The sequence below is a fragment of the Protopterus annectens genome, chromosome 7.part0, assembly GCF_019279795.1.
Source record: "Protopterus annectens isolate FY-2018-M chromosome 7.part0, PAN1.0, whole genome shotgun sequence".
Lineage (NCBI taxonomy): Eukaryota > Metazoa > Chordata > Ceratodontiformes > Protopteridae > Protopterus > Protopterus annectens.
This window is the reverse complement of record NC_056739.1, coordinates 380,212,403-380,231,181: the sequence shown is the minus strand read 5'-3', so window position 1 is coordinate 380,231,181 and position 18,779 is coordinate 380,212,403. Positions and strand designations below refer to the sequence as shown.

At 39.1% G+C, this 18,779-nt stretch overlaps 1 protein-coding gene across 3 annotated transcripts in view; it reads right to left on the bottom strand.

Moving 5' to 3' along the window:
* Positions 1 to 484: 484 nt before the first annotated feature.
* The window catches only part of SLC16A1 (solute carrier family 16 member 1), a 633,088-nt gene continuing 614,793 nt past the window's right edge, over positions 485 to 18,779 (bottom strand). For all 3 annotated transcript variants that reach the window (XM_044076944.1, XM_044076945.1, XM_044076946.1), the window contains one exon: positions 485 to 2,044. In XM_044076944.1, the coding sequence (XP_043932879.1) occupies positions 1,782 to 2,044 (263 nt within the window). In that variant the 3' untranslated portion in view covers positions 485 to 1,781. The remainder of the gene's footprint in view (positions 2,045 to 18,779) is intronic.

Genomic DNA, 18,779 nt, shown 5'->3' with positions numbered 1-18,779 from the left:
TATATATATATATATATATATATATATATACACTCCCCCCATAAAACACAGTTCCACACACACACACATACACACACACACATACACACACACACACACACACACACACACACACACACACACACACACACACACACACACACACACACACACACTTTCTCTTGAACTAGCTGAGGGACAGATTCATAACTCGGAGGCTCCCTTCACTCTGGAATAAAATCCCAGTCCAGGTTAGGCAGAGTCCCTCACTGACTCTCTTCAAGAGGAATCTTGATGAGTGGATGGGAGATGGTAGGTTTACCCCAGGTATCACTTCTGTGTCACTGTTAGACAGAGGCACAGTATACTAACCTCGAAAAAGGGCATAGCAAAATTCATTTAAAATGGGTGGCGAAAGTCAAACACACTCTGGCTAGGCTTATAAATGCCCTAGGGCAGACAGCCTAGTATGAACCTATGATCCTATAAAGCTTCAGGGACATAGTAAGTTTCATACTTTTATATATAAGGATTACCACATATAGAATTTAAAACACAATGCTACAGCCACTGGGCAGCCAAAGCTAACACTTTTCAAACTTGTTTTCTAAGTTTCTTCCCGAGTCTGCTGTAACTCTGCATATCATAGTACAACTTTTTAAAGTCTAAACAATGAGAACTTTTTTACTTATGTAGTTCTAAAAAAGTGTTTTTGTTCAAATGTTCTCTTCAGTTCACATCAATTAATAAAACCATTTAAACAAATAAAAGTAGTAAAATGCTGAATTAACTCACTTTGACTTCTGTTCAGTTCAGTTATCACCTGGCTGAAGCATGAAAACGCATACTCTCAAGCAAAGCTGCTTGGAAAGTACAGAATTCTGCCATATTTGATTAAATCCTATTCTAAAATCAAAGGAGGTACAGCAGGTGCATTTTAGTAGTATTTACAATTCGGACATATTTAAATAGGTGATTCTTCCATTAAAGCAAAAGAATCTGCTTAGAAATAAAAAATTATGAAATGATATGGCACTAAGTTAGAATTAAATGAAGTTTGTTTCTGATAACCTTCACACAAGGCAAATGTAACTGGTTCTTAAAAGCATTTACACAAATAATTAAACACTTAGGAGTACCAAAAGAATAAACTATAGCTTGTGACAACAGGAAGTTACAAATTAATTACCAACTACTTTACAAAGGCAACATGTCTGCAACCGAAAACAAACTGCATTACATGAAACTGCACGAAACTAGAAGTGTCATCTAATCTTTTTATAATTAAAAATATATAAAAAATAGTTCTAATGTCATAAAACTTTGCTGCAGTAACCCCGCATCTATTTTCACTTGCGGCATTGGATACCAAATGGAATGGTCATTGACAAGGTAATTAAAACAAAAACTCTGACCATTAACTTTCTAAGTTAGAACAAGTTTAAAAAAATGAATGAATAACCTTATTCATTATCTCACAAACACAAAAAAAATACAATTTTAGAACTCAGTGATTCCTAAAATTAAGGCACTAAGCCAGTCATTGAAAACCAGCATACTACAGTGCACGGACATTTGCTTCTTCAGTATTCATACCAGGTTTATGTTTTGGACACCATAAAAAACTAAGGATCATTGCAGCTTACATTTCAGGGTTGTCTGTGAGGTGAAAAATATGCTCTCCTACATGGAAATATCTTTCTTTGTACCAAGGCATTTAAAAGGTACAGCTGAGAATCTGTGGAGAACCATTAATCACCATGCATATCTGTACCAACCCAGTTAAAATTGTTTCTTAGCATTTATATCTGACTCTCATCTACTTTTACATCATCATCATCATCAGGAGTATTTTGTGGTTTCATAGTCAGTTCCTTGTTTGGCTCCTTCTGTTCCTCGATTCCATCATGGCTCTTTTTCTCTCTTTCTTCTGCTTTTCTTTCTTTGTCCACCATTCTATAGTGAATGGCCATTCCAACAAACAGGAATAAACTGCCAATGATCAGAATAATGCCACAAGCGTAGTACGTGTATTTGTAATCATGGTATATATCATTCAGTTTGCCTGAAATGCAAGGACAACATATTAGTAGAAGGCAAGGGAAGTTACGTTTTGTAAAATTCATAACCAGTATGGATAGAAGTAACTGACTTACACAATGATGAATGTGCTGGCCTCTGCTACAGAATATGAACAGTGCTGTATACATTGATACACAGACTGCATGCACCAGTAAAAATGTTATTTATTTGCCAATGCAGACATTTTTTTTTAAGTACGCTGTCTGTGTCCTGCAGCATGCACAACTGATACCACAGCCTTTAGGATTGCTTCATAGATAAAACTTTCTCAGGATGATTGGAACTCCATTACTCCCATTCCCATCATGCATCAGGGATGTCTGGGTCACCAGATCATCCACTGGATCACAACGGCAGCACACAGGAAGAAAGGGGGAGGACAGAAGGAAAGGAGAATCCAGCCAGACATAACAATGTTGGGGGTATAGGGAGAGTATGCTACAAAGGACTGTCCTTTTTCTTCTTAAAAAAATTATGACACTAAGTACATAACTTGTTTATCTACAGGTCCATCCTTAGCAGCCCGCATAACAGAGGTTCCTATTTAGTCAGCCTGTGAGTACATACTTACAGAACATCCTCTGGATAACATATATAAAAAATAAAAAAAAAATGTTCATGAAAACTACCTTCAGTGAACATCCAAAGGAAATCTTTTTTGTAGGAAAGGCAACCTGCACCTTCCATGTGGGAGTCACTCCCCACACCCTCTAAACTTATATATATACTAAGTCTGTGGTCGTACAGCAGCGGAGAAAGATGGAAAAGCCATTGCTAACAAAAGTTGTTTTGGCAAATGTACTTTACACCTTACATGTTCACCAAAACTACCTTTAATGACCTGACATACATTCCAAATTATACCATCCTCTATAAATTAGGTCCCACTGCACAAGAATTTCAGCTGTTCTTGCAGACAGACTTTAACAAACTATCACACTGGCTAGTGAAAAAGTTGCAAATTGTAAATGACAGCAAAACAATCACCATGACAGTTAACACTCAGCATAAATTTCCTTGTGCTGTGCTCTAGAAATGTTTACATTATCTGAGATTAACTCTAGACCCAGCGCTCTAAGAATTCACTTAGAGATGATAGTCATAAAGGGTATTTCTCAGCTTAAGGCCACATACGTGATATCTAACCATCTAACTCTCGAAGCCAGAAGAGCCATTCCCAAACTGAAGTATGCACTGCCCATAACTACAATGCACTCTGTCAACAACTTTAACACACTTCAGACCACAGTCATTGCAATGTGTTGGTTCATCCACCTAGCTCCCTTTTTGTATGCATCTATCCAAACACATTGTACAGCTATAAAGACCCCAGAGGTACCTATCTAAAAATTTACCACTAGCACAGATACAACAACCCACTTGGCTCAAACACTATTGACCTATATACAACCTATATGCCGTAGCAAAAATATTTGAAAAAATAGTGTGCAAACAACTTTTCAAATATATTTACTACTACTACTATATTTACTACTATTGCCTACTCTGTGGTCAACAGCGGTAACTGCAGGAACTCCTTTAGCACCATGGCTGCCCTACTATCAACCACTGATAATACACACAGCAGCATCAGTGAGGGGCATATAGTGGCAGGTACATCTGCAAACTTAATTACAGCTTTTAAAACTGTTATCCACAGGTTCCATCTGCAGAAATTCAAAAAAAATTATACTTTGGTGATAATACAATTAACCTGGTCTATAACCATCTTAAAGATAGACATTCCAAATCAGCTATAATAATACCCTATCAGATGTGGCCATTATTAATACAGATGTCTCCCAAGACTCAGTAGTAGGTCCCCTTCACTACTTACTCTATCAATGGCCTCTTCCGCAGTTTAATATTACTATTCAAGCTGATGACATACTTCTACTAGATGTAAAAAAAAAAAAAAAAAGAAAAGAAAGAAAGGAAAAAAAACACCAATCCCTCCAAATAAATCTGCAATCAAAATTCTTTGACATCTTTGCTTGGTTTTACTAGTCAACTCTGCCAAGGCTAATGTCATGTCAAGTATAATTAATCTTCAATCAATGCCAGAACTAATAATTATAAACACAAAAAGCAATACTATTCCCATTGCAAAAGAGAAGAAATAGTTAGGTGTAACATTGGATCTGCTCCTTAACTTCAATAATCGCACAGGCAAAATTACCGCCAAAGATCTTTCTCAATACTAGATACCTAGATACAGTCCCCCTCCTGCTAGGAGCACACATACATATTAAACATTTGGTGTCAGTACTGTTTTTTGATGCTCTACATGGTCAGCTTGCTTCAAGATGTACCACACTGCAGCCATATTGTCTGAATAAATAAATAGAAAGGACTCCTTTCAAGAGTGTCCTGAAAGGCAAGAAGGGACAGGAGTACTGCGCTCATCTCAATGACCCTACTATAATTGCAGTTCCTAGCATGTTCAAGTTTTCTGGATGCTTTGTTCACTGAAATGACCAATTATTAGCAGTAGAAAAAGGTCAGATGTATTTATTTATTGACATTTGATTACTAGGAAAGTCCAACTGGGTAGGAGCCCATTTTTAGTGGAGGCAAGGGGAGAAAAGCTCCAAAGTATTACAAAACATTTTAAGAGCAATAATTTTACAGTCTTTAAAAATGATACAAAAACAACTACAGTTAAAATAACTGTACCTAATTAGATACAATATGAAAACATTGGTTAAGAATAGTTAGAAATTATATGATACTGATTTAATAGTTAGAGAAATTTTAACCAGTTTAAACAGAAATTAAAGATAAGTTAGTATAATACAAACTGGAATTGCACTAAGAAGTGAGAGAAAGCAGGCTTATGGTAGGTATATTTAGAAAGAAAAAAGCAAGGGGACAGAAATTGATAAAAGTAAGGAAGTGAGTGGAGAAGGGAGAGTAAGGAGATGTAAGGTATGAATAGGTATTTGTTCACATTTAGGGGTACAGTTTATCCTGGTGTTTATCAAGAACAGAGACAGCTTTTGGCTAGGAAGTCTTTCCGAATGGTTTTAAAGATGAAGGGTAGGGTACTGAACTGATGAACAGAAACATGGAGTTCCGGGGCTTAAATACATGGTACTAGTACAGACAATGTCCAGCAGATTTGATAGGTTTGTGGACAGAAAGGAGTTTTTGTTTATTGGACAGACCTAGAACATAACTGTTTAGAATGCCATTTAGTGTTGGGCAAGCGGATGGATTCTGGATAATTTTATAGGTTGTAAGAAGCTGTGTATATGTTAGTTTATGGGGTAGTGCTAACTTATTTAAGCTTTTTAGTGGTAAACAGTGGTGGGGTCCGAAAGTGGTATTTGCTGCAAATTTAGCAACTTTGTAATAGAGTTGTTCAAGTTTTAATTTTTGTGATGCCTGAAAGTTAGTAAGGATGGCAACACCATAGAGAAGTGTGGGGAAGGGATAAGTAATGGCAAATGCTGAAATTATTTAGCTCTATAACGCATCCATAAGTTTTGATGAGTTTTTCTCATGCAATTTTGCATATCATCCATAACAACTTGCTATGAGAAGTGACTTCAATGGTTGTATTATCAAGAGAGAGGGCTTTAAATTTTTGTTTTTCATGGGAGAGGGATATGAGGAAAAAACAGTCTTGTTTATTTTAGAGGTGAGCATGAGTTGTGAGTTTCAGTTGCTGTTAAAACTACTTCCTGAGTAATTTTTGGAGGTGTGCCATGTTGTCAGAAGTGCAAATTAATGTTGAGTCATCTGTGTACTGTATTAGGGAGATCTGTTTTGTGGATGCGTGGAGCGTATTAGTGACTGGGAGGTATGGAGAGAAAGTGGCCTGCCATTTTACTAACTGATACCTACTGGAAAGGTAGATTCTGAACCATAGAAGGGTGGGCTGAGAGACACCTAATGAGGACATTTGAAGTAGAAGTTTGCTGTGGCAAACTGCACCAAAGGCTTTAGACAATTCTAGAAATAAGATGGAAACCAGTCTGCCATTAACTCTGGCTTTATTGAAAGTATCTACAAAGGTTAAAAGTGTAGTGTTAGTACCATGGGAAGGGGGGGGGCAGGAGTTCTTCCTGCAGGAAATGGTTTAGCAATTGTTTTGAATACATTTTTCAAGTATAGTGTTATTTCTCTGAAGTTAGTAATGTCTGTTGAATTTCCTCCTTTGTACAGATGAATTTTTATCACTTTTTCCAGAGAGAGGGAGCGTGGGATTCCTGGAGTTACCTGTTTATAATGACTGAGACAGATGTATCCAGGGTTACTGTTGGCAGAGGTGCCAGTAATTAGAGGGAATCCCTATAAGGTTATACAGATCCAGCCACCTTGTCAGATGAGAATGACATGCCTTGGTTATCAGAATGAGCCTAAAAATGGAGTCAGAATACTGAGATTAGTGAAACTGGAAGGCTTTCACATTAAATTTTACATGTAGTATCAATAAAATGGATGCTGCCATTAGACCCAGATCACTGAGAGAAATCTTTACAGCCACTACAAACACTGCTTGCTGCAGGTTTAGGATCACGTCATTAAGCATGAATGCCTGCTTGAGAGCTGTGTCTTCAGAACACCCTCTGAATGTAAGAACCTAATCTGGAAGAAAGTTAGACTTTGCAGGTTCACTGTTACTCTTACTGCAGAGAACAGTTTGTATGGAGACTCCCTCTTGTAAGTCAGAGCACAGTATGCTGATACAGCAAACAATCAGTCCACCTACATATGGAAAATGTTGGATTCCTGTAGTCTGAGATGGATTACCACAGCAACATACCTTATGGTGCTAAGGTAAGGCCATCTTGAAAAGCCCTCCATTGACAGTGACTGGTCTCCCAAATCATCAGTGATGAAGCCCCCTTGACTCCTTGACAGTCCTTATCTGCAGACAGATGCTTTGAAGTCCACCATGCACTCAGTCTCCTTCAAACACAAAAGGATGGACTCCACCATGAACAAATGAACGTATTTAGTCCCCTGAAGTCTAGACAGCATCTGAAGGCATTTTAAATGGTAATGAAGAAAACGATCTGGAATAATACCTATAATATCTTAGCCTTTTTTATTGAGAACCTTGTTCACCGTTTTCCTTTCCAAAGACGTTGGATAAGGTGCTACATCCAGCAAGGGCAATGATGTACTGCGTGTGTGTGTGTGTGTGTGGGTGGGGGGGGGGTTGATGGCAGAAAAAAAAAAACAGGAATAAATATCCCCTGGATATGACCTTCCATGTCCATTTTCCCTTGGAAATTTTTCTCTGTGCCTGTACATGGAAGAAGACCCCCCCCCCCAAAACAGTCTTCAGAAGGAGTCAGCTGAGGCATCAGTACTGTTACTAGACATCCTGAGGTTCTCTGCAGCATCCTACTGATTCCAGGTGCCCCCACCCTCTAAGCCTATAACCTTGCCTGGAACAAACTGAGGGGAGCTATCTACTTGCAATATCTTCCTGCTGCTGTACTGCAAACACAGACAGTTCTGGCACCACTGTGCCCCAGAAAAGTAGGCCACGGAGGATAAAGCTTAAAAGTTCTTGCTCTTTCATGTTTTTACTATGTTCGGCAATGTCAGAGCTGGACAGGAGGGAGTCCTCCTCAAATAAGCATCTGGGGCTTGTGGAAATGCATTATGTACAGACAAGAGTGCTGGCATATGACTATGCCAGCTTCTGCTGTTCTAGAAGTTATTTCCATTAATCTGTATCCCATACAGACAGTTTATACAAAATAGCTGCCTGAATTCCTGCTTTCTCCTTCATTGGGTCATCAATCAAATCGTCTACCGCATGCCCGGGCTCCTTCTGACATGTCCCTCTGAAAAGTAACAGTGAAACACGAAGAACATCTGTAAGTTAAACAATTACATGCCCAGAGGGATTGAGTAGTTCTGGATACAAATAGCCACTTCTGAAATATGTCCACATATCTAGGCTTCTTAGTGTTGGGATGGACAGTGGGTTCTGAGAGATGGAAGCCATATGGAGAGCAGCCATAGACACAGTGATGACTTCTTCAGTGGCCTCTGCCCAAACAGTATACCTCTTAAGAGAGTGGAAAATTAGGGCAACCTAGTTAGAAGTAGCTTTCACTGTGTAAGGGTTTCCCAACCAATTTCAGTGGCATTCTGCAGGATGTAAGCCAAAGGAGGAACCACCAAGGATAACCTTACTGAGTAAAATGACATGCTTTCTGGAGCCTACATTAAAGGGAGGAGATGGGTTTAGATGGACAGAAGCTCCTTCCACTGCATAATTTGAAGAACAGAATGGGGGAATTGAACCCTGCCCATTGTGGAAGCCCTCTGATGGGGATCTTATTCTGGTTCTAGGTATTTTGTCTCAGATGAACACTTTCTTGGTAACAGACTCAGACTCTGAGAAGTTCAAGGGCTTTTTTGGGAGTCTGCAGGATAACAGACTAAGAAGAGATGATGGGGCAACAGAACAGCTTGCTGAATTTGTAAGGGGAATCATGAAAAGGGGAAAACGTGTGATTTACAACTTAGTGCCCAGATAAGTATAGTACTGCTAGTAAATGAGATGCAATGGTTAGGCCTGATAACAAGAATAAGTCCTAGTGTTGGAGGTACTAATGCCAGGAAAAGAAGAAATGTGATTACAGATGGAGAAAATAAGAAATGCAGCACTGAATGTGTCAACATTGGGAAGCCTGCTGTCAGAAAACCGAACAGCACAACTAGGTGTGTGAAGGCCAGTGTCAGATACACTGGACAAAGTAGACTAGAATGGAAAAAAAAATCCAGGGCCCACTGTATGAGCAGGATTAGGTGTCCATAATAATAAAAAAAATAATAATTCTAATAAAAATAAAAATGAATCAAAAACATGAACATGCAGAATGCTATTTAACGCAAAATGCTAATAGTAAGACCATTAAAATCCAGCTGTAATTAGCATCATATAGTTGATTTTTAAAAATATACTGACACATCTTACCACTTAATGGCACAACTGCTACTTAACTTTAATACCTTCTATGTTTTAAATGTGCTACCAATTCTAGTGTGTCATCAAGACCTCGGCTCCTAAGACTGTTAAAAATGTAGACAGCAAAGCAGGAATCAGAAATATTTTAATTTATAGTGTCCATAATAACTGCATTTTAGTTATGATATCATGAGATTCATGAGATTTTGCTAAATAAAGTAGGTAGTTTTTGTAAGTAAGTTTTCACCTTGATAAATCCATGGTACTGGAAACATTTTTGAGGAAAAAAGCTTATGATATATGAAATGCCATACATACTGATATTAATGTTGTTGGAATGACAGCAGAACAGTATTAAAAAGACAATGTCAAAGAAAAAAGGAGTGGTGGATAGGCTGCTGTAAGAACCTGGGCAAGTGACACCATTATGACCTGTGCCAGAAGAATTAGTGCTAAAGGGCTGAAACAGCAGTACGAAGAGATGGTGCCAGAATAAGGGATGGCTAAATTTAGTGCCAATGAAAATGGTGCCAATGAAAAGTAAGATGCTCCTCTGAGAAAGAAAATGAAGACCTCTGTCAAAGAGCACAGGAGCAGAACTTTTAGTGAAGTGTGCATTGTACCTGCAGAGTGTCTCAGTAGCGGGCAATGTAGGTGATGGCAGGAATAGGTGTCACAGACCTGTTGGCAATAACAGCAAACATTTGAATGGTTTAAGATGCTCAGGTGGAGAACTTGACAACTAACATCAAGAGTTTTAGTCCATTGACATACTACCTGCATTGTTTAACATTAACATGAGGCAACAGTATTCAGGAAAACCACAAAGGTAGAGGTCTATACTTGTGCAAGTGACTACCAGTTTACTCAAGAGCCATCAAGTTTTTCAAGAGTAAGTACTTTCAAACTTCTTTTTAATAGACCGGCTAGAACTCAAAACTGCAGACTGTAGACAATTACACATATTTTGAAAGGTGAAACGGCTTTGAGAGGAGAAAAATCTCTATGGCTTTCTTACATTTTTTTGTGGAGGTAGAGTCTGAACCTCTGTCATATTTTGCGACTGATATCATCAGGTATTACCAAACAATATAGTCACAATGAGGGCTACCAGTAGGTAGGAAACCGTGACTGCAGGCACATTTGAGAAGATCGAAGTTGAAGTCAAAAGCCAATGATTTGCTTAAAGGTAGCTGGGAAGGCCATTGAGAAAATCCCGAGGGAAAGACTGTTAGCATTGTTAAGGACAATATGGTTTTATGAACAGGAGAAGGCGTCAGTCAAACTTGATTTAGTTTCCTGACTAAATTAAAGTGGAATTTGACAAGGGAGTACCAGTAAACAGGTCAACTAAGTTTTCACCAAGGCCTTTGACTTGGTCCCACATGGAGACTGTGGCCATTACTGACAAACCAGATAACTACACAGTTGTATTACAGGATTTTGACAGCAGGAACAATGTTAGGAACTAAGAAAATAACTACCACAGATGTCACAGCACATCCTATCTACTGTGAGTAGTTCTGGAGGCCATACAAGAAAAAGGACACCAGACTGCTTGAATGAATTTAGAGAAAGGCTAGCAGAAATGTCTTTGCGATGGAAAGAAAGGGAAAGACTGTGACCAAAGTATACAAGGCCTACAGCTCTTCTCACCTGAGACCAGAACAGACAGATGGGGTATGACACTGGCACACAGGATCATGACAAGGAGATGTGAACCATCATCCTGAAAAGTAAGAGCACAGGGAGATGATATACTGGTGCACACAGTCATGTCAAGGAAATGTGGAGGGTTGGCCTTAGGTCAAGTGGTGCCCTAGGCAAAAGGGCTCCACAGTAACCCCCCATTTCACCTGGTGCCCCCCATCCTGGTCTATTTACACCATCCAGTTTACTGGAAAAATGCCCCTGCTAGAGCGGTGCCCTAGGTGGCCGCCTAGTTTATCCTATGCCTAAGGCCGGCTACGGTAAGGACACAGAGAGATATGATACTGGTGCACACAGTTGTATCAAGGAGATGTGGAGGGGGTCATTCTGAACAGGAATTATAGCAGGAAGAAGGAGGGAAGAGGCTGCAGATTGTAGGGACTAAGTACTCAGTGGATCTGCAAAAGTGCTTTTCACAGACATGGTTGTGTACCTATGAATGGACTACTAAAATAGGTGGTGGAGAAGGAATCCATGGAAATATACACAAGACGGCACAGGGAAGTTAGGAATAGAGGGACGACAGAATGTTAAGTCACTTAAAAGGATAGACTAGACAGATATGTGAAGACGAAGTGCCTGCTTCTGTGAAAATACTGTAAAAGGATGTGCGACATGTCCTTTAGAAAAAAAATTTCACATTAATTAGGTAAGGTCAGCTTTTATATCTGTATTACCACATATCATTCATCACCCTTTAGAAGAGCAGTTGCTTCAGTACTAATAAATACAATGTTCAGTTAACTAAAATGTCCTTTGGCTGTGTTATTATACAGTGAAGTGTAGGGAACTGCCTGACAAAAGCAGAGGGCTTAAAGCTTCACTATACCCAAATACCACTTCCTACACAGCAGGGGGAATAGAGCTATGTGCAAGTTCCATTATGGCCATTTCAGGCAATGCATTATATAAAAAAAAAAAAAAAAACTAAATAAAAAAAATAAGAGAAATAATTTCAATGGCTTTAGCTCAGTTTCCTAAAGAAGCATATCTGGAGCATAAGTAAATGCATGTGATCAAATGAAAAAGAACATAGTTGAATATGGGAAAAAGTAAAATACTTACAAAAGGCATGCTACAGGGACGTCTCCAATTTCTTGTTATGCTAATTCTCTGTCACTTGAAAAGAAAAAGAGCTAGCTTCGTTATGTGCAATATAACTGTATTTATTTCACACTGCAAAGACCAGGTAGTTAGAAAAATAAGGGTGTGAGGGTGCACAGGTCACACAATGGGATGCTCAGGGGGTTCTCCTTAAGTAACATTATTAAACTTTTTTTCCAAGTGATTACATTTAGTCATTTGTGGTTTTATTAAAGTATTGCCAGTAACTTCCGTATCAGGAAATTGAACTACAAAGTACAGGATAAGCTGACCTATAGATTAAGCTCTCATTTTATTAAATTGTTTCATAGGTTCATAGGTTCATACTAGGCTATCTGCCCTAGGGCATTTATAAGCCTAGCCAGAGTGTGTTTGGCTTTTGCCACCCATTTTAAATGAATTTTGATATGCCCTTTTTCGAGGTTAGTATACTGCGCCTCTGTCTACCAGTGACACAGAAGTGATACCCAGGGTAAACCTACTATCTCCCATCCACTCATCAAGATTCCTCTTGAAGACAGTCAATGAGGGAATCTGCCTAACCTGGACTGGGATTTTATCCCAGAGTGAAGGAAGAAAGAAGTCCCATAAAGATTAATAAATTACATACTACAGCAAATACTAAGTGATCTAAATGTAATTTCTGGTATGTTTTGTGTTTGCAAAGCCAGTACTGATCCACTTTCAGTGAGACAGCAGAACACACATAGTACACAGGGGTGTGTTTGTATAGGATCCATCTTAAAAAGCTCTCCTTAGGCATGGGTTAATTACAGTTAAACATTTATTAAGACCTGAAAGGGGAAGCGTTAATAGTGGATTAAGTAAAGTGTCAGTTTGGGGAAGGGATCTTTGGGAAGGAAAAGGTGTGAGATATGTTTTGAGAGGCTTGAGAGACAGAGATACATGGGAGTCGAGCATGACTGTGGACTGAAGCATGAGTTTATATCAAGACAGGTTTTATATGATGGGAATTTACTGGAAAAATCAGTTAGAATACTTAATGAAAAAGGCAAAGGTACCAAAAGAATGACAAGAAAAATATCAGACATTTTCATGAGGAAAACTAGGAATCTGGCAAGTTGTGGAAAGTGGTACATAGAACATTTAGGGCTCGATTCCAAAAGACTTGCTGTCAGGATAAGTGAATGACTTTGGTATATTGCAGCATGTTGTCAATTATACAATAAAGAGTAATTAATATTCTAAAATGCACATGTTGATTTGATACGTGTGCCCATAGTCCCAACAGATAATGTTCTTACCTCTTAGCTGCCCAGAATGTAGCAGAACATTCCTCATTTTCTGTTTGTTGGTCCTAAATGTTTTAACTGAAGGTATTGTGTGTGTGTGTGTGTGTGTGTGTGTGTGTGTGTGTGTGTGTGTGTGTGTGTGTGTGTGTGTGTGTGTGTGTGGGACAAAACCAAGACACAGAAAGAGAATCAAACTGCTGCTGGAATGCTCATACAGCTCCCCAGCACTGCCTTGATACACTGTGCGAGTTTGGGGAATTACTCATCATACGCAAACGCTGTTCTTCAGAAAAAGGTGAAGAATGCGGAAAAACACAAAGACATTAAAGAATGGTAAGCAATTTCTTTCCTAAATAATGTCGTTGTATAACAGCAATAACCCACTCCAGGGTGTGGGTATCATTCACAGGATTAACCTGGTGTTGGCTTTGTTTAATCACTCAGGCTTCACTCTTGTCATTAAACGACACGGACCGTGAGTTAATACTGTGATAACCACACAATTCATGGGTTATTTTTAAATTACGCAATAAAGGCTAATAGCTCTTCAAAAATGAACATGCTGATTTGACAACCCAACCAGCATGCCCATTGTAAATACAGCATATACTTAAAGAAAAAGTCTGTCCTCTGAAATAACATTAAAGGGCCAAACTTTCATAGGTAAGTACTAGGCATGCTGCCTTTGCAAGCCATTTTACACCAAGCCAGTTTCCCTTTTTGTAATCAAAACAACCTATCCCATTTGGTTAGAGATTAGCCTTACCCATCCTATGGCCGATAATTATATATTACCCCTAAAAGGAATAAGTTGGACCTTGCCATGCTTAATACGAGCAGCGGGGCCCATACATAGGATAAAGAATTTAGGGGCAGTTCTGGGGTAAATGTTTTGTTTCCCATCCATACTTCTAAGTTGCTCTTGAATACAGACAGGGATAAACTTTGTTGTGGATGGGTGAGTCTGTTCCACAGCAGTGGCTTTCTCTCTGCGAGACATACCTGTCTCTCCAAACCATTCTGTTGGGGTTACAGAAGATGTTTAGATCCCTACACTGATTATTTCTGATCCCATTTGACTTCTTGATGTGCAGTAAAGGCATCAGTAATACGTCGGAGGATACCCTGTGTGCCAGACATAGGTCACCTTAGCAGTCTGTAGGATATCGAGTACAGTGACAGAGCTTTGAGTCGGTCCATGTAAGACATGTTGTTTAGGCCTGGTATACTATTAGCAAGTTATCTCTGTGGGCATTATAGTTGTTGCATGGCCTAATGAGGGTTGAGTAAAGGGGGCAATGACACCCCTAGATCTAGACATAGTTAATTTGTTTATAAGCAGCACAATATACGACTTTCTTACAAGAACAGACACATGCTGGTCAAAACTTAGATCACTGTCTACATAAGTTCTCAAATCCTAAACAAATGGGTTAACTCTTAGGGGCGTAGTGTCAATATGGTAGTTCCCTGGGATAGATCAGTTCCTAAATTATACCATAATGCATATTTTTTGGCATTTAGATTCAGTCCATGATTTTGGCATCAACCTTCCTGCAGGATGGTTAAGTCATTTGGGAATTCAGTGACTGGTCTTAGCTTGTTTCTCCCTCACAATCAAAGATATATCCACGCAAACTCTTGAATTATTGTTTACAAATACAAAGAAATTGAAGGTGGTTCACTGAAACCACTTTTGTCGACAGTGGAGATTGCCTTCTTCTCCAATATTGTGTGACCTTGGAGTTGATATATAAAATTCCAGGAGCTTTCCCCTCTGCCAAAGAAATTCTTTTTATGTTCACTGAAGATGGTTTTAGTGAACTGCTTTTGATTTTTTTTGAGTTCGCTGAAACTGCCTTCAGTGAAGCAACATGAATCCTCGAACTGTATATCATATCTAAAAAGCAGGCTTACACCGGAGTAAAATCACTTACACCAACAGCAAGTCATTTGGAATGAGGGCAGGCTTACATGAAGTTTGCTTATTGTCTCTTTGTTTGTGGCATTTCAGTGGGTGGGTGCATTTTCTCCCCACATTCCAAAGATGAAAGCAGGTGAAGTTATGATGCTGAAATTGGTACCTAAACATACGTGTGTGTTTGTGTGCGTGTGTGTGTGTGTGTGTGTGTGTGTGTGTGTGTGTGTGTGTGTGTGTGTGAGAATTGCTGTGTACTGACATTTCTACCCTAATTTCTCTGCTTCATTCTGTTGCTTGCTGTAAGAATCTCAGATTCAATGCAAACCTGAATTCTAATGGATAAACGGACTATTGAAAGTGGATTGATTCCAGTTTAATAAAGGTAAAGTATCAGAATTACTGTTGATACTGTATTATGTAAGTAAAACCTTTATCAGGTCCATCAGCATACCAGAGTATGTGTGTGAGACAGAACAATACTGAACTTTGGTCTCTAGTGCTTTAAAGCAAGTTGATAAATTAAATACTGGAGAGTGAACCTTTGTTATACCTTCATAAAGCAGATCTTGTGATTGTCAGTCATGGTTTAAAAAGTGACTGGGTCTGCTACAACTCAGAATTCTAAATATTAGTATAGTGCGTGGAGTGCCATGATTACGCTCCAGTGTTGAGAAAAAGATAAACTAGTTATGGACTTTTGCAGAATGACACCTGTTCTTATTTATTAAGTACCCCTCTAAGTGCTGTTGACAGTCTCGTGCTAGGCACTAAAGCCCACTAATACTGGCCAGCAAATGACAGCAGCAGATTTTAAAACAGCTTAGTTTCTGCCTGTTGTCAATGCCAGTAATCTGTCCCTGACATAAGATATATGTTGCTGTCTGTTTGACAGCACTCACGAAGTGCTTTATGAAACTGGTAAAATACCTTGTGCTTTTTTTTTACTTCTTGTTTTCTGTAATTAGTATACATGGAACAGATAAAGCTCCATTCACTACACAGAATTATTTTACTTTCAAGATAAATTTCTTGGCTCCCATCCCATGTCTTGAACACATGACATCAGATTTACAATCACTGACCGGATCATGATCCTCTGTGCCCAGTACAGTCCAAAACAGTTCATTGGGTAGAAGGGAGAATCACTGTGTTTTTTGATAAAACTACAGGATGCGACTCTGTTCTTGCCTAGATTTGCAGCAGCTATGCTAGGCACAGAGAGTGCATTGTTAAGCCTTGTCTCTCAAAATGATCATATCAGTGGCCATTGCAATCCTTCAGGAGCTCCTATGCAACATTAAAAAGTAACTGTTGACCATTACGGAGTTAATTACTTTGCTAATATAATGCTGTAAGGAGAATTAATTTTGTCTAGTAAGGTATCAAAGAAGAAAGACAGACTATTTTAATAGATACTTTCTGCAGCCTTATCAAACTGGAATAATAAAAATCGGATGTGACTTTTTACCACCTTTAGAAAAAAAGTGATTATACCTGCACTCATCTTACTGGTGGTTTATAAGTATCCAGTAAGGAGAAGTTGTACTGATCCTTGACAGCAACCAAGTTATTTCTGAATACTGTGACAAACACTATGCACGAGTCAGAAGGAAGATGAAAATTGTCTGGAATACAGTTGTGAAACTATTGTAATGTAGCTCCCATTAAAAGATTATTACTTTCTAACATCAGAAAAAAGATATATGGTTGTTGAAAAAAATATGACTGAATAAAGACAGCAGTGTCAGTGGCACAACAGGTAGCACACCTGCCTTTAGTGCAGAAGGTTCTATTCCCACACCCAGCTAGATGGATTGCCAACATTGCAGTGCAGGATAACAGGGACGCTGCACTACTGACAGTATCATGCCAACACTGCAGTGCAGTATAAGAAAGGTGCTGCACTACTGACAGAATCATGCCAACACTGCAGTGCAGCATAAAAGGGGTGCTGCACTACTGTTAGTATCATGCCAACACTGCAATGCAGCATAAGAGGGGTGCTGCACTACTGATAGCATGCCGACACTGTAAAGCATCATAAGACGGGTGCTGCCCTACTGATAGTATCATGTTGACACTGCAGTGCAGCATAAGAGGGGTGCTGCACTACTGACAATATCATGGTGACACTGCAGTGCAGCATAAGAGGGGTGCTGCACTACTGATATCTTCCTTCAGATGAGACATTAAACCAAGATCTCATCTGCTTGAATTGCTGGTAGCTCAGGTGGATGTAAAAGATCCCATGGCACCTGCTGAAAAAAATGTAGGGGAAGTTCTGCTAGCAGTATAAATACAACCTTGGTCTGCCTTTTAAAAAGGCCACTAGCCTAGTGGGACTAACCTAGTCTCCTAAGACAACATGCTTTCAACATACAGCAAACTGCCATTTATACTTACTCATTCAACAGGGAGAATATGAGATGGCTACAAAAATGTGATGCCTATTTTATAATTAACTTAGGAGACAAAGGACAACAAAGCAAAATGCTCTACCTGCAGGTTTACAATAACAGTATCTGATATCCTATACTCAGTATTACTGGTTCACATGCCAAATGCTCATCATTTGAACCACCAGTTAGAGGAAACCATCCATGTAAAGGCTGAAAAGGGACCTGGGGTCCTAACATGATTTAAACATTATAGGCAAACTGTACAATTCCTGACAGTCTCCTTTAAAACTAGGATTTCAAATGTTCCTATTGTCCTGAAAAACACTTGCATTATAAAAATTTCAAACTGCAACCTTTGAGGTATACATGTTAAATTTACACACTACACATCCATCACACTTCACTAAATCATCTCCAAGGTTGTGAAACACTGTGCTGTGGTCATGTTTTTCAGTATTCTTAAGAAAACTTTTTCCAGTTTATACTGATGCAGATTTGGCAAGAATAGGTCTACAGCTAAACAGTTACCATTTAACTTGTAATGTAATGTATACTGGACAATCAGAGCAAGTCACAAAACAGACAGACTGAATGAAAAATTAACTTAAATATACCAAGTCTGAAACGGCCACTTCCCAGAATATTCCCTTTTCTCCAAAGTATGTTGATCTTGGAGTTGGTATATATAAGCTCAGAGGGCATGAGAGCTTACCCCAATATTAGACGTGAAGGGGGGCTTGTCTTCTTTGTTCTTTTCAGTCTTTTTTTTCAGTCTGTCAGCAATCGACATTATGAGTGCCAACATTTAAATGCACTTTCTGTATATAAATTAAAGGACATGGTTTGATCTATATTTGACACATCTTGGCTGACCAAAAGAAGATAGTGAGTTGATGCAGAACACAATTCCCTGTTTTGCATGTACCATACCAAGCACCTGCAGAAGACCTCAGAGGTTTCTAACAAAGAAGATCAAGGGGCTCCAGATGTGCCTTACACCGACTGACTAAAGTTCCTGTCAATATACTCCATTTCATACAGACTTCTTAGGGGAGACTTATGCCTGGCCTACAGAGCAATCCAAGACCCAAACCTAATGAACCTGCTGCATATCTGTAAATCAAACGGGACTAGGACTGCCCATTCCAGGCACCTAAATATGGCCTGCGACTTAAATAGGACATGCTGGAAGGATAGATTTCTCTCCCAGCGACTGCCACTTCTTTGGAACTGGCTGTCAATTCATGTGAAGCAGAGCACCTCTATGACACTGTTTGAGAGGAACCTGGAAGAGTGGATGGGGTACCATAAATTCTTACTAGAGATAGAGCCCACAACCCTCCTGGACGTAGGCAGTCATCACTAAAAGCAATCTTGGGTACTGACTAGCA